A 16,380-nucleotide genomic window follows, 5' to 3' on the forward strand; every position below is an offset into this window, starting at 1 on the left:
CTTTTCCTTTAAAATTCTCTTTCTAAAAATATGCATTCGAGTGCAGTGGCGGCTTGTCAGTGTCTGTAAGGGATCTAGTTAGGAAAGCTGGAAGGTCCACGAGCAGCTCATACCTGTAGAATAAGAGATGGCCTTTCAAAGGAGGAGACAGACGGGGCCTTTGGTGTCTCTGACACTTCTATTGCACTTGAGCTTCATTTGCATATTTTGAAAATGTTTCTTTCGAGGAAATGATGATGTTATGATGGCGCTCTGCGTAATGTCCAATACAATGCACTATGACTGGTGTGATGTATTTCACTAGTGACAGACTCTTTAATTGGGGTTTCCCATGAAATAAGTTTATGGCATATCCACAGGATGTAGCTCTGAGCTACACTGTTTCCATAACTACCACTGAAGAGAATAGAAGTTATGGAAAAAATCTAGCTCGCTGTTCTATGCTGTTTCCGTAATGCCAATTCACTTTTGCTGGAGTTATGGAAACAGTGTAAATGAGAGCTATGCTGTTTCCGTAAAGGCAGGCTATAATTGAAAGTCTTCTTAGGGTGGGTTCACACCTGCGCCTGGGCTCCGCTTTGTGGGTTTCTGTCTTCTGCTGACAGGAAACAAAAACCCGGCTGTCAGTGTCCGCCCGTGAGCGTTTTGTGGTCTCCGCGGCGAAACCGTTTTTTTATTAACCGGACACAAAGTCCTGCATGTCCGACTTTGTGTTCAGTTAAATAAATGGTTTCACTGCAGAGACCACAAAACTCACGGGCAGACAGTTTGCAAACCCATTCAAATGAATGAATTTGAAGAGTGACTGCCGATTTCCGTCTCCTGTCCAGTTTTTTGGGCAGAAGACGGAAACCTGAAAGCGGTGACCGGGTGCAGGTGTGAACCCGCCCTTTGAGAGGTCCCAGCCTGGTAAGCATGAGGAGGACTCTGGGACCCGCATCATATCCATAAATGTCTTTTGTGGGAAAACCTCTTAGAGCTAATTTTGGTACTAACCCATTATTCTAATTTGTATTTTTGTTATTTTTTTTTTTTTTAGGGGCCATATTCAGGCTATGCCAGCCCTTGTCCCAGCACACCTACAGAACAACTCTACCCACAACAGAGTTCTAGTTCAACCAATGTGGAGTCTGAAATGCACTGGAAATTGATCCCAATTACAGGTAGATTATATACACTTCAAGTTTTAATGTTTGCGTGTGGTGAAGTGAAGTTTCAGAATAGATCTGAAATGCCTCCAGCTATTTTCAATAGAAGTCCCAAAAGGATGACACAACCTGTATATACAGGAGCTCACTTGTCTTTGTACACCAGTGGTGAATGAGCCCTTGTTATTGTTGGAGGGTAAGCTAGCTCTGCTGTACTACTGGAGGCCTTGATAAGGCAGAATAGAAACAATATACATCACATACACAGATAAGTCTTTGTATGCATCTTCTCTAACCTATGGAGGAGGGGCAGTACTCTTATCAGTTCCTGCAGACTGTATCATCTATGGCATTTCTCTGCCTATTGACTCCCCTTCATTTCAGTGCACATACTCCCTTCTTCATTGTTTATACAGACAATATAGAAATGTCGACTTCTACAATGGCTGGTGCATTTAACAAAAAGACATTATTTGCTTGAATCATATTTCTAGATTAAATCAATAGGATTAGGGTCAACAATAGATTTCTGGTTACACTATTCCCGTAGTATATTACTGGATGGCTCATTGCAGATTCTGTATGACTTCAAGACATGGAATCCTCCATATGACATTAGAGGCATACAGATATAAAGTGTAGGTGCTGTATTTTAGATCCATACAGATCAGTACTGTACAGAGCCAGAATATACATATGGACAAGACCTTAACCTGCTATCAGGATAGGTCATCTGGTGAAGATCTGTGTGTGTCTGGCACCCGGGACCCCTATGTATTGCCTGTTTGAAGTGGCAGGTGCAGTCCCTGAACTGTGTTTTAATGGTCATGTAATGTCATATTCATCAGTGACATGGCCTAATATCAGTTCAGTCCCATTCAAGTGAATGTGCTGAGCTGCAAGACCAAATACTCAAGACAATGTCAACCAAAAAGAATAGCTGGCAAAGCTCCTTACAATGAGACTGATACATTTAGGACTTAGGTACTTATCTGAATCATTGCAGTCCAATGCGCCATGAATGGGGTCACGCTCCAGAACCAACAAAATATTCCAGCATAAGGAGACTGAGGCGGCTTCGTGTCTAGGCTTTATATTTAAAAAAAAAACGGTGCATCCTCTTCAATCTGCTGGTTGAACATAAGTTTGTGACGCCCAATGTTTATATGCTGGGGGGGTGTTACCGACTTGCTGTAGAAAGTGTAGGCAATGGGGCAGCGCTGCAGTACCTAAAGCCACTTATATTGTAAGTCTGTCTTAGGTACTTTACTACTAAGGAACGCAATTACCAATTTCCATATGTATTGTAGTGTATCATGCCTGTGGTGACTATTGGGCCCCTGGCTGCCACTGCACCTTATTGGTGCCCTGAAGTTGCATTGCAAGGGGGTAGGGGAGGTGTCTGATACCCTGACAAACACTTTAGTTGCTGCAGTCACTTTGACTTCTGCATTTAAGGGGTTCAGTGTTCTGGATTATCCTAATCATCCAGGCTATTGCCACAATTACACCTGGAATCCTCTTGTGATCACCATTAGGTACATTTACATGAGGACGTGCTTATTAAAAGGATTCTACCATTAAAACTCTGGTTTTTCTGCTTTAGACGTTGGAATAGCCTTTAGAAAGGCTATTTGTCTCTTACCTTTAGATGTGGTCTCTGCGGCGCCGTTCCTTAGAAATCCCGGTTTTTACCGGTATGCTAATGAGTTCTCCACAGCAATGAGGGCGGGTCCCAGTGCTCAAACAGCGATGGGAGCGTCCCCACTGCTGCCCGAGAGCTCACTCCAGCGCCGCCTTCATCTTCAGCTGCAACCCTGCCTCTTCTGTCGTCTTCTGTTGGTCCAACTTCCAACGCCTGCGCAGTACGCTTCTGTATTGAATTACAAGAGCAAGAGCGGCCTCCCAAAAATGGCTGCCGGCATACCGTTTAAAACCAGTATTTCTAAGGAATGGCGCCGCAGAGACCACGTCTAAAGGTAAGAGACGAATAGCCTTTCTTAAGGCTATTCCAACATGGTAATTAGAAAAAAAAATTACTTTAGTGGTAGAATCCCTTTATACACATTACACCATAAATATTAGTGATTCTGCATTAAGGACTTGTCAGACTATGACCTTAAGTTATTGTATTAAACATACACAATTTTTTTTTGTTTTGTTTTAGTATTTATTTATTTTTTTGGTTCTATGTCACTGCCTATGCTGACCTCAGAGCCTTCAATAGTCTGTTACTACCTGGTCTCTACTTACTAGTTTTCTCATCAGAACAGGCAGAATTACAATTATTCTGTTATAAAGATGGCGGCACATAAACCAGGACCCACCACTGACACATGATGATGAACACCGCACACCTCATACCCTTCCCTACACAACGAACTCTGCACAGTGCACAAAATACTCCCCATAGAAGCCAGTCTTCTCCAGATTATGGCTTCCTATGTCACTGCTGTAAAAAAAAAAAAAAAAAGCAAAGAAGCAACCCAGGCAACATGGCTTAACTATAATCATGTAGAGAAAAATCAGGTTGGAGATCCCAGTATCTGCTCATTTCTGTTTAAAATGTGACCAGGTTGGCACCAGTCTGGTTATATCTATATGGCAAGCCATACAGCAGGGGGTGCTAAGGACTCCTGAGACACTGGTCTATGCTTGAAGAAAAAGATTTACTTTGGATTACATTCGGCACATAGAACACGATTCTAAATAAAATATATTCTGAAAAGTTTTTCAAATGTTAAATAAAGAGATGGTGTTCTATGTAGTTTTGGTGACTTATATTTGCAGAGTCGATGCATACATATTGAGTGTGCCTACCAAGGAATGATTTTGGTTTTTCCCACAAAAGCATGATAACTTGTCTTGGTTGGAAAACCTCTTTTAAGCTTATGTATTTGTACGTATTGTGATTTGCATATGCTGTATGATAACATGCAGGGCTGCTGGGGAATTGGACCCTCCCTTGTCATTGTACTTGGACACGTGTGTGTAGCAGACCTGGACTACTAACACAAGAAGTTAAATTTTCCCAAAACTATTCATCTGCAGACCTGCATGTTCTCTGATCGCTCGCTCAGATAAAGGGAATGATTCCCGTCGTCACATATTCTTAGCAGATTGCTATTTCTACTTAGAGTAATACATTAGCAAGTTGCTAATGTATTGTAATGCATCCAAGCTGTGCTGTGTGTGCCTGTATTGTATCATCACCATCTCCCATTCTCCCATCTTATCTGGTCATTTATAAGTTGTAGTTGGATTGCCAAACTCCTGTATTTAACTTATTGGATTCTATAGAATAAGACCCTAGATAAGAATCCATGATTTCTAACTACTGGTTTCCCCCAGGAGAGGAAGGAAGAATACCAGAGGATCATATTGGAAATCTTAGAGATGAAAAACCACAAGGTGAGGAGGATAATGCCAAGTTAAAGTTATATGCTAAGCACTGTTGTAACTGTAGTATGTATGGAAGCCCTGTTTGGTCTTGGTACTTCCATGCTAACAGTCTGCTATGGCCAAACCTCTACTGGAGAAAAATATTACGTTACCATCTCAGAGTTCACTTCAGCATTGTCCTCTGTGGGTTTTGAGGCCAGGGCTTACAGCACAGATTGTGTGTCCCGCTAAAATAAGACTTGTTCAGGACATATTTGATCACAGCCATGTCTTCCAGACAGACTGGTCACCTCCCGACCTAGCAGGAGACACAGCTACAATCCTCATTGTGGTAACAGAAGTCAAGCACCTCCAAAAACATCATTTCATCTGCATGTACATTGTGCACGTTATTTTTTTTATTTTTTGTATGTGTCCTTCCTCTATACTTTCTGCAACTATAAGATGGTTACTGAAAGGGGTTCTCCAGGAATTGGACAAATCGGAGGCCGGAGAAGGTGAAACGCAAAAAGCCAAACAGTCCTTGGTGCTCCACTATTCTTTCGGTCATGCGCCGTGCCTTCACTGAAGGTAGACCTGTGCTCCATGTGACTATCCAATGTTGCGGCCAAAAATGAAAGTAACTTTGCTAGTGTTTCATTTCTACGGCTTGAATGCTGGCCCATATATCCTCACTGTTTGCAGCCATACAATTGGTAGGTTTGCAAGTAAGACAGATAAAGACATATAGCTGCCGATCACTTGCCATTTAGCAGATACTTCAGGGAGTCACTTAGCCAGTGCACATAGGTGCCACCCTCTTCAGTACATGGTGGTTGATTGACATGGGTGCCATATAATTAAAAGGGTGTCTGCAGGGGAAAAGTTTGACTTGACTCTCCACTTCCTGTTGATATCAGCCATGAGGGCTCTAAAGTGAGTCGATTGTCTGTAATTTTATGCCCTTGGAAAGGGGGACTGAACTCCTTTCCACAGTGGCATTACAAATAGACTTGTACTTTTCTTTTTTTTGATATCTAATAAAATTTCAGGTTAGTCTTGGTTCACACTAGCATTGGGGTGTCCATTGTTCTGTTCCATATAGCAGACACATACAGAGACAGACTGACCCCATTGACTATAACAGGATGTGTTTGGTGTCCTTAACTGAATGCACCAGATGGAAAAGTTGAGCGTACAGGGCTGTCATCTGGCGATATTAAGCTGACACTGCAACAAATGTGAATCTAGCTGTAACTACCTTCTGTGAGTAGCTGATACAAGGTCGTGATCATACTTGTGCATGTATAAATAATGTTTGTTTTCATACCTTCATTTTCAGAGTTAAATATCATTGAAGACCAGTCTGTGTACTCTTCACCACAAGAAGATCCCCTTCCAAATGATCCGAGGATCAACCACACCAGACGATGCAAAGGGTCTGGATTTTCACCACTTGAAGAGTACAGGAAAGGACGGAGACATTCGTCTAGAAGTAACAGAGGCCCCTATAAGAATCATGGGAAGAAAGGACATTTTAAGAGCAAACACTGCCAGGATGGAGTGATAGAGAAAACTGTGGTTGACGTGTACAGCAAGTTTTCAGAGCAGCTACAGGAGGTCTTGAGAGACAAGGATATTTCATTTTCTGCTGTTTCCACACCCTTGTTGTCTTCAGAAGACAGGATGGTCAAGCTTTCAGACTGGCTATCTGCCCAAGCCTCTGAAATTCCTGTGCAGCAATACGTAGATGAGCTACGTGTAAAGCTGGATATTATTGTAAATTCACGTATTAAACCTCCAGAAGATGGATCTTCTGAAACTAAGGATGTCTTAGAGCATGCACAGCAAGGATGCAGTACAGCTGGGTTTACATATTCACAGACACACACAGACATTTCACAGGCGCTAAAGACTCTACAAAGTCCTGATTTGGGTCATAATGGGTGCATGGAGCAGGCACCGTCCACCCGTGCCCAGGATCCCGCACCACATAGTCCAGCTCCTCATATAGATGCATCGCCTCATGCGTCACAGGATCAAGCACTTAAGAATCCAGAAAAAACGCCCATCTTGCCTGATATTGAAGCTCTAATTAACCAAATGAATCCAGAATTATTCACCAATTTAGTGAATATTTTCTCCCAGGTTAAAAAAAACACATTAAAATTCTACGTTCACACAGAACAAGAGGGAAACACAATATGTGGTGAAATCAAGGTAAGGCAATAGAGCCGTTTTCTTATGTAACTTATAGAATTCTGAAGGTTAATGCCCCACTTTATGGGAAACACGGGGGGGGGGGGGGGGGGAGAAACACTGATTGTAGTTAGTCATCCACATTGTGTGTGTGTGTGGGGGGACAGGAAAAGCTGCTTTTTGAAAAACTCTCCAAAATTCCCCAATCCTGTGTGTGAAATTTGCTGTAGTTTTTACACGACTGAGTGCAACCGAAGGGTCTTCTGAGATACGGGGGGGAGGGGGTGTGTTATGCAACATTCTACTCTGATAATTATATGGCTGTTCCTATCCTGCTTCATGAAATCTGAATGGAAAACCCCCTTTGAAATAAATGGCGGTCAGAAAATTCAGATGTCTTCGGAGTGCATTCTGTTAAACAATCGGACCCCCCCTCAGCTTGCACATCCGGTTGTGTTCATGTGACATAAGAGGTAATAGAGTACAGTTCTCCATTTGTGTCTTTAGAAGTGAAAGGAGCAGGAATCGAGAAAGGAATGGGGAAAATATATCCGTTTTCTGCAGGGATGATATTGTGCGAATGTGGATGGGGGGGGCGCTTCAGCCCAACTTTTTTTTTTATTTTTTAACTCACACCGTTTGTCTGTAAGTTATAATGGAAACTTACACCAGCTAGGAACCGGATTTCGGCACTGATTTATGATGATGCTAGAGCCTCTTTATATAGTCATTGGTACTCTGTGCCAGTCGGTGGCCATTATTAAGACTGGCGTAACACCACTCTTAATAAATCTGTTTCACTGTGTCATATGTGTGACAAAAATGCAGAAGAGGTGCAAATATTTCCATTCTAACTTATCTCTGCAAAGTTTCTCCTCCTGGATTTGGCTCACAGTTACCGATGCCAAGTGCTGGCGATTGTCTGACAAAATGTTAGGCTGAAAGAAATTTGAAAATTTATCAGATTTTATTTAAAATTTTTCATAAATCACATTTCCTTAACACACACACAGATCTAGTGAAATAACTGCTTATTGCCAAAGCCCTGTCCAGTGGCCGTGTGACTTTGCAGGTATCCATTGGGCCCCCTGGGTGTTGCTAGTAGGGCCTTGACCATGCGCAGTTGCCACACTATACAGCCGTATCGTCTGACTTGTAAATAAAGACGGATGACGAGTCTTCATTTGGTCTGACGTGACCTTCTCTATGATGGTGAACTGGCTTATTAACAATAAGATTGCCTGAATTTGCTTTCATGTATAATGTTTGGGTCCATTTTCTGTATTTTTGCCCGTATACCATCGGAGGTGGTTGAGTTGGTGTCAAGTTGTCACAATAACTTTAGATTTTATTATTATTTGGAAGTAATTTTTCAAATTTTTTTTTTTCCACCAGGATTATTTGACAAAACTTGGTAATGTCCAGTGTTACCCAGACCAGTATGTGCACAGTGATGCATCCTCTGACAAACTGCTAATAGTTATTCAGAATGAAGATATTGCCTCCAGTATTCATACGGTGAGAGAGATTCAGCCTCCGAGTCCTTAATAGTCCTTTACAATGTCTATTTCTTTCTGCCATTAGTTCCTGGAAAAAGCATGTAATTTGATTTTTTTTTTATTTTTTTTATTTTTTTTTTTTCTCTCCATTTTTGTAGATCCCGTCCTTGACAGAATTAAAGAAGCGGTCATGCGTCAGCTTCGCTGGTGTGGATAGCTTAGATGATGTGAAAAACCACACATATAATGAACTTTTTGTATCCGGAGGATTTATCGTGTGTGATGACTCCGTGCTAAACCCAGACTCTGTTACAGCTGGTAGGATTTCTCTGCAATAGCGATCTTTTAACAGCTTGGGTTTTATAATTGTAACATTAGGGTGTTTTTGTAACTCCTGATATCATTAGGATAGGCCTCAATATCTGAAATCTAGTCTACATACCAATCAGCTGTTTGTGAATAATACTGCATGCTAAGTTAGTATACAATGTTGGACAAAAGTATTGGCACCCCTGCAATTCTGTCAGATATTGCTCATTTTCTTCCAGAAAATGATTGCAATTACAAATTCTTTGGTATTATCTTCATTTAATTTGTCTTCAATGGAAAACCACAAAAAGAATTGTCAAAAAGCCAAATTGGATATAATTCCACACCAAACATAAAAAAGAGGGTGGACAAAAGTATTAGCACTGTTTGAAAAATCATGTGATGCTCCTCTAATTTGTGTAATTAACAGCACCTGTTACTTACCTGAGGCACCTAACAGGTGGTGGCAATAACTAAATCCCACTTGCAGCCAGTTGAAATGGATTAAAGTTGACTCAACCTCTGTCCTGCGTCCTTGTGTGTACCACATTGAGCATGGAGAAAAGAAGGAAGACCAAAGAACTGTCTGAGGACTTGAGAAGCAAAATTGTGAGAAAGTATGAGCAATCTCAAGGCTACAAGTTCATCTCCATGGCACTTCATCAAGAAGTTTAAAGCCCATGGCACTGTGGCTAACCTCCCTAGATGTGGACGGAAAAGAAAAATTGACGAGAGATTTCAACGCAGGATTGTGCGGATGGTGGATATAAAGAACCTCGACTAACATCCAAACAAGTTCAAGCTGCCCTGCAGTCTGAAGGTACAACAGTGTCAACCCGTACTATCCGTCAGCGTCTGAATGAAAAGGGACTGTATGGTAGGATACCCAGGAAGACCCCACTTCTTACGCAGAGACATAAAAAAGCAAGGCTGGAGTTTGACAAAACTTACCTGAGAAAGCCAAAAACGTTTTGGAAGAATGTTCTCTGGTCAGATGAGACAAAAGTAGAGCTTTTTGGGAAAAGGCATCAACATAGAGTTTACAGGAAAAAAAAAAAAGAGGCCTTCAAAGAAAAGAAAACTGTCCCTACAGTCAAACATGGCGGAGGTTCCTTGATGTTTTGGGGTTGCTTTGCTGCCTCTGGCACTGGACTGCTTGACCGTGTGCATGGCATTATGAAGTCTGAAGACTACCAACACATTGTGCAGCATAATGTAGGGCCCAGTGTGAGAAAGCTGGGTCTCCCTCAGAGGTCATGGGTCTTCCAGCAGGACAATGACCCAAAACACACTTCAAAAAGCACTAGAAAATGGTTTGAGAGGAAGCACTGGAGACTTGTAAAGTGGCAGCAATGAGTCCAGCCCTGAATCCCATAGAACACCTATGGGGGAGAGATCTCAAAATGGCAGTTTGGAGAAGGCACCCTTCACATCTCAGGGACCTGGAGCAGTTTGCCAAAGAAGAATGGTCTAAAATTCCAGCAGAGCATTGTAAGAAACTCATTGATGGTTACTGGAAGCGGTTGTGCACAGTTATTTTGTCTAAAGGTTGTGTTACCAAGTATTAGGCTGAGGGTGCCAATACTTTTGTCCGGCCCATTTTTGGAGTTAAATGAACATCGCGTGTTCACATTCCACAGTGCACTGGCATCCTGTCGCGGCATTCCGCAATGGATTATGCCCAAATGAATGGGCTGGAGCCTTGCGCTGCAGCTGATTCAGCTGCGGAAAGATAGGGCAGCTTGTTTTCTTTTTTTTTTCCCCCGCTATTAGCTAGCCTTAAAAAAAGAAGCAAGCGGCTCCCGTTGAAGTCAATGGGAGCCATTTTTGGCAGCGGATTTTGAGGTGGATTCTGCGTCAAAATCTGCTGCCAACTTGCCCCGTGTGAACTAGCCCTAACAGTAGAGGGCATGCTTAACATATTGGGTGCTCAAACTAACAGAACTGACTGCTCGAGAGCGGTGGTGGTTGGAGTGAATATTCCAGCTGCCTCAGAATCATTGAAGTTAAACCTCTTGAAGGGTGCAATAAGTTGAAGGTGATAAAAGGTCCTCTATAAGCCTAAAGGGGCGGCTGCACTATAGACTCTTAACACTGTTGTGTCTGAAACTTTGCAGAGTTCAGGTATAACCATTATTTCTAATCGGGGTGCTGGTTACTACTTCACTTTGCTGACTATTCTTACCCAAATGTACCTCAGCAAGAAGATAAAAGGATTGACTACACCATTAAAATACACCCAGGTTTTGCAGTCTGTAATCACGGCGCTGCATAGGTCTGCATAGAAATTGTAAACTCATAAAGCTTTTACACTGCATTTTTAGTTTGTTCTGATCCTTTATAGCTTTTCATTTGAGTACTGAAACTAAATTATCTTGTAGGTGATCTGGAAAAATTCCTTTTGTTCCTTGAGCAAATAAACAGTCCTGAAGCAAAGTGGCAACTGAAAATCCATTGCAAATTTCAGAAGAAGCTAAAGGAGCTTGGAAGGTAAGTGCTCTTATTCTAACTAGAGTCTATCCTCACTATTTTATGGGAGATTCTATACATTGATATTGCAGCTGGTTTTTTGCTGACTCAAGTATAAGCCGAGGGGGGCTTTTTAAGCACAAAAACTGTGCTGAAAAATTTGACTTATACTCGAGTATGGCGTCGATACCGGCCATTGTTTACGCCCAAAAAGTAGTGAAATGGTGAGAAATGTGGTGCGACGCATAGCCTTTGAAATTTCAACACTGGGCCCGATCTGACATATTCATAATGATAGTGCATTTGTCTCCCTGACCCTACATTCTGTACAAACATGGTACCAATGTTATGTTCAATTTTATTTATTTTTTTAAATCTTTTTTTCATTTATTCCTCCCATTTTAGGACAAAACCAAATGCACTGAACATTTTGTCTCTTCTCAACACGTACCAGAAGAAGCATCTAGTCGAGATACTTTCTTATCACAACTGTGACTCTCAGAGCCGACAAGCTCCAGGACTAGACTGTCTGATAAACCTTCAGGTTCAGAACATCCAGCAGCGACACCTCATCTTCCTGACAGGTAACACACGTACGTTTCTATTTTATGTGATACGGCTTGTTGTGTGACAGCCAAACCTAACAGCACGTTCTTATCTTGTTCCAGAAAAGAATACGTCTTTGTTTTCCAGTTATACTGAAAGTGGGATTGTGGTGACCAGAATGGAGGAGTTCATGCAGAATTTTACCGGGCTTGTTGGTCATCATAGTGCCAGCAGTGAAGGAGTCGACCTGCCCAATTTGGGGAATGAAGAAAAACCAGCAGGTATTTTGCTATGATACTGTGTTCCCAGTCTACAGTCTGTACCCCTTAGATATTAAAATGTCATACAGTTTTTCTAGTTGTATTGGAATGTTTTCAATTTGTGGAAAACTTCAAGTTGTATCAGGACACATCCTATGTAGTGTATGCATTCTGCCGACAGCAGGTAGATCACTGCAGAAGGTCATCTGAAAATGTTCACATGGATACATTTATAAGATCTTTATACCCAATATCTATACTGATCACCTACCCACAGTATAGGGATAAGCGTCTGTTCAGTGGGGTGTCTGACCACCGAGAATAGAATGGGGTCCCCCTGTATGTCTCTTTAATCCTTTCCCGACATGCACCGTACTCGTACGGCGGATGCTGGGTGTTAAACGATGGCAGCCGCTCGGGGACCTTATCTACTTGTAAATGCCTGCATTCCCCATAGTATTACAATTCTGAAGCATCTCCTCCTATAAGCCTGTGGTGTTCTGTTCCTGTGCTATGCCTCCTAGTCATAGATCTAATCTGTGACCGGATGTCGCCATATGCTCACACTATCCAATTGGTGCTTATAGCACAAGACTATGGACCTGTTGACAGTGTACATAAATACTGTATTTCTAGGAGGAATAACAGAGAAACCTCAAGAGTGGAGAGTTCTAAGACAATATGCTCGGAGATTATTATTTCATTGGGAAATAACACGTCTCTCAGTAAACTTATAAGGTGGTGACAGGTCGTCCTTAATGCAGATAGCAGGCTGACCCTGCAGCTCTGTACTGGTCTGTGTTCCTGTACAGCACCAAGTAACCAAACTGAAGATAGCATTATACATCTGATGCCCTATGACAACATTTTCCTTAGGTAAAGTTAAGAGAAAAGGAATCTGTAAAATCTGAGGCATTAAGTTGCACAGTATGGCCCCCATAGACTGATGTAGGTGACGTATGGTTGCCTGGAAATGTAGTTCCCCCATGTGCATGAGGCCTTAGGTAAACCTGTGAATGTGTCATGTCTTCATATACTGGTACTAATAAATGAACCAATCTCCAGGAGCCTAACACCTTAATCTGAGGGTTCATTGCAGAAGATGAAATTACCAGAGCATGCCGGATTATAGATTGCCAGAAAAAGTAATGTCTCTTTTTATGTGGCCTAATATTTAGGAAAATTCTCTTTGTAAAACAGCTCTCGTCGAAGCTGATGTTAAGGAGGATGAGGATATGTCTCTGGCTTCGGAGGATGAAGTTCCTGAGATTGAAGTATGCACCGACTCTGCAAACCCTAATCCAGAGACACACGAAGCTGCACGAGATTCAGAAGCAGAGGAGCCTCAAACTGAGGGCTCAAAACTCAGGTCACCCACCATGGACTCAGAGTACATGCAGCCAGTCACGCCCGTCTCCACGGCTGGATCCACCACCGGGGACAATAGCAGTGTGACAGGAGAGGACAACAGTTTCCGGGACTACAGCAGCAGACAATTGGGGATCTCCCATTTCAACCTTCTAACACATCAGACCTTTCTTGGATCAAATGTATACCCTCTGCTGGGCAACCAAACATCAGGGGAAAGCTATTTCCCAAATTCATACAGTCAGACAAGGGAACAGGAGCCCGTACAACGTTCTGAGTGGGATCGAAGTGGAATGTAAAATAGATTTTTTTTTTTTTTTTTTTTCCTATGTACTTGCAATATAATTGAAGTATTTATATATATAAATGAAGTTTTTTGTAAGATTTGTTTTGTTTCTTACACAAAGTAAAAACATTTTATTATATATTGAGGGAAATTCCCTTTTCTCTGCCTCTTTTTGGAGTCCTTGTATATTACACGGAGTAAATAAATTTTTTACATAAATGACCCGAAAGAATTTCATTTTACTATTAAGTGTTTCTCCTTTTCTAATTGTTGACTATTTTGCATGGGATTTTTTATTTTTTAACATTTTTTAAAAGAAATCAGGTCCAAAATGCCTCCCAAACTGATAATGGTGTAGGGTTAGAGATCTTTAATAGTAGAAACATACCTTTGTGGTCCCAAAGTAATATGGAGATGATCATCTTTTTATGGATATCCAGATCTGTCTGCAAGTGCGTCAGCAGTGGGTCCGATTTGCCTACAGACAGCTGTTAGTGCTCCAGTTCTGCTCTGGAAGTGCCAAGGCTGCCCCTTTAGCTTTGTCACCTCTGTCACAGGTTCTTGTTGGCTGATCTGACCCACCGCCAGTGCACTTGGCAGCTGATTTGCATATCCATAACCAATCTGTTTGTGGTCACACATTGTGTTCCTGCTTCTATTAAAGGCCTCTTAATAGCACAACTATTGGTTTGGGACTGTTTTGGACCTGACCCCTTCCTGCTCTGCACATACTGAAAAAACAAACAAACATACTATTATGTGTGTCTGAACTTATTTGTAGCATGAACAGCTCCCTTAATAAAAGTATAGGCAGGGCAGGCGGACCATACTGTGCCTCCTATAGATAATATTACTTGTGTGGTGGGACTACTCACATCTGCGTTTGGTATTCCGTTCAGGTAGGGGTCCCCATGCGGACTCCCTGAATGGATTACCAAACGCATTGGCAAGTGGTGTGCAGTGAAAGCACACAGACCTCATAGACTATAATGGGGTCTGTGAGCATTCTGCATGAAACATGGACAGAAAAATAGATTGTGATCTACTTTCATGTCCACATGATTTGTGTTGACAGCACGTGGAAAGCACACGGACCCATTATAGTCTATGGGGTCCATTTGCTTTCACTGCACACCACTTTCCAATGCGTTCGGGGAGCCCCCCCATGTGGACTCCTTGAACGGATTACCAAATGCAGATGTGAACCACGCAAAAGATGGGTGCTGTGGAAACTTACCAGGTGTCAGACAATGCTTGTGAACTGCAGATTACACACAGTGTATATATATGTATATACTCGAGTATAAGCCGACCCGAATATAAGCCGAGGCCCCTAATTTTACCACAAAAAAACTGGGAAAACTTATTGACTAGAGTATAAGCCGAGGTGCTCCTATTAACCCCTTCCCGACGGAACAGGAGCACTGCAGATGCCCTATATTCAGTAGACCCGGCACTTTCAGACAAAGGGATACCTAATGTGTTTGTGTTTCACAGTCATTTTCTACTTTTATATGTATTCTAGGGAATGGAGTGATTTATGTATAAACGGGTTTTCTTAGGATTAGTTCACACGTTGGCCATCCGCGCGGGTTTTGACACAGAGAGAGACGCGTCTCTCTCTGGTCAAACCCGCCTACTGCGACCATCGCGGTTGCGGCTTTCCCTCCTATGTCGGCTCAAATGAATGAGCCGACACAGGAGGGTGTTGCCGCTAGGAGGAAGCCGCGGCCCAGCGCGCCGCGGTTTCCGCCTGAAGATAGGACATGTCGCTTCTTTTCTCCGCTAGCAGCAGCCCACCGCTAGTGGAAAAAAACCCGGCCGTCTGCATAGACCACCATTGTAAAGGGGCGGATTTTGAAGTGAAAGAAAAAGGGGGAAGAAACAAAGAAAAAGAGAAAACATATGGGGACCAGTCAGGAAAAACAAAAACCGCTAAGAAAACCATCTCAAAACTGAGAGGGGAAAAGGGCAGGAGAAAGAAACATGAAACGTAAACACAGAAACAGAGAACGGCAAAGGGAGGACCAAACCCGAAACCGGAGGAGAAAGCAGGAAAGCAAGAGGACAAACAGAGGGGGAAGAAGATAGGAGACCACGTCGCATTCAAGCAAAGGCAGCGGAAAAGTCACATGACTCCTGGAACAGGATCCAGAGGCGCTCAAACCTGGAGGAATCGGGAGAGTTCTCCGCCACCAATACCTCCATCCTCCGTATGAGAAGGAATTCTTGGAGGAACTCGAGCAAGGAGGGAGGGGTGGAGCTGCGCCAATGTCTCAGAATATCAGCCCTGGCAGCCGTGAGAAAATGCCCCAAGAGGTCCTTCTTAATTGCCGACAGCTTACCAGGAATGACTGATAGGAGCGCTAACTGCGGGGAGGCAGATATCGAGCGCCCACTCACCTTGGAGTACAATGAAAACACAGCATCCCAGAAAGGCCACAGAACGTCACAGTCCTACCAGATATGGAGCATATTGCCCCTAGCGGTGCCACAACAGGGGGGAAGACGGGGGAGGGGGGGAGGAAAGGAGGGGGGGAAGACAGGGGGGAGGGGGGGAAGACAGGGGGGAGGGGGGGAAGACAGGTGGGGGGGGGGAAGACAAACAAACTACCACGGCAATGCTCGTGTCTAGGGGTTATTCTCTTTCCGTCCACCGCAAGACCCGTGCACTGCGCATGCGCGGCGGACCCTGCTAGACCATGATAAATTAAACATTTAGGGCACAGTTGTTCTACAGCTTACACTTTCCCACTATAATTGGTGTGCTGTATGTTTTCTAGGTGCTCAGCCCCAGAATGGTTTATCGGTGATTCCTGAGTTCTGGGCAGAGAGAAGTGTTGCACCCTGGTTTCCCCCTTGCCTTGGTTTCTTTGATGCTAATATCTTCTGGAAAGGGTTGTGGGCCCTGCATT

General features: G+C 42.9%; 1 protein-coding gene across 2 annotated transcripts in view; it reads left to right on the forward strand.

Annotated features, from left to right (window-relative positions):
- TASOR (transcription activation suppressor) overlaps nt 1-13,651 on the forward strand; it is a 37,611-nt gene extending 23,960 nt beyond the window's left edge. The window contains exons 16-24 of one of the 2 annotated variants that reach the window (XM_075287886.1): nt 1,040-1,163; nt 4,500-4,559; nt 5,872-6,749; nt 8,124-8,246; nt 8,386-8,545; nt 10,918-11,026; nt 11,411-11,589; nt 11,674-11,832; nt 13,012-13,651. In XM_075287886.1, coding sequence (XP_075143987.1) covers nt 1,040-1,163; nt 4,500-4,559; nt 5,872-6,749; nt 8,124-8,246; nt 8,386-8,545; nt 10,918-11,026; nt 11,411-11,589; nt 11,674-11,832; nt 13,012-13,478 — 2,259 coding nt within the window. In that variant the 3' untranslated portion in view covers nt 13,479-13,651. The remainder of the gene's footprint in view (nt 1-1,039; nt 1,164-4,499; nt 4,560-5,871; nt 6,750-8,123; nt 8,247-8,385; nt 8,546-10,917; nt 11,027-11,410; nt 11,590-11,673; nt 11,833-13,011) is intronic. The other variant, XM_075287887.1, reaches the window with a different exon arrangement.
- The last annotated feature ends 2,729 nt before the right edge of the window (nt 13,652-16,380 follow it).

The sequence above is a fragment of the Leptodactylus fuscus genome, chromosome 9 (assembly GCF_031893055.1).
Source record: "Leptodactylus fuscus isolate aLepFus1 chromosome 9, aLepFus1.hap2, whole genome shotgun sequence".
Classification (NCBI taxonomy): Eukaryota; Metazoa; Chordata; class Amphibia; order Anura; family Leptodactylidae; genus Leptodactylus; species Leptodactylus fuscus.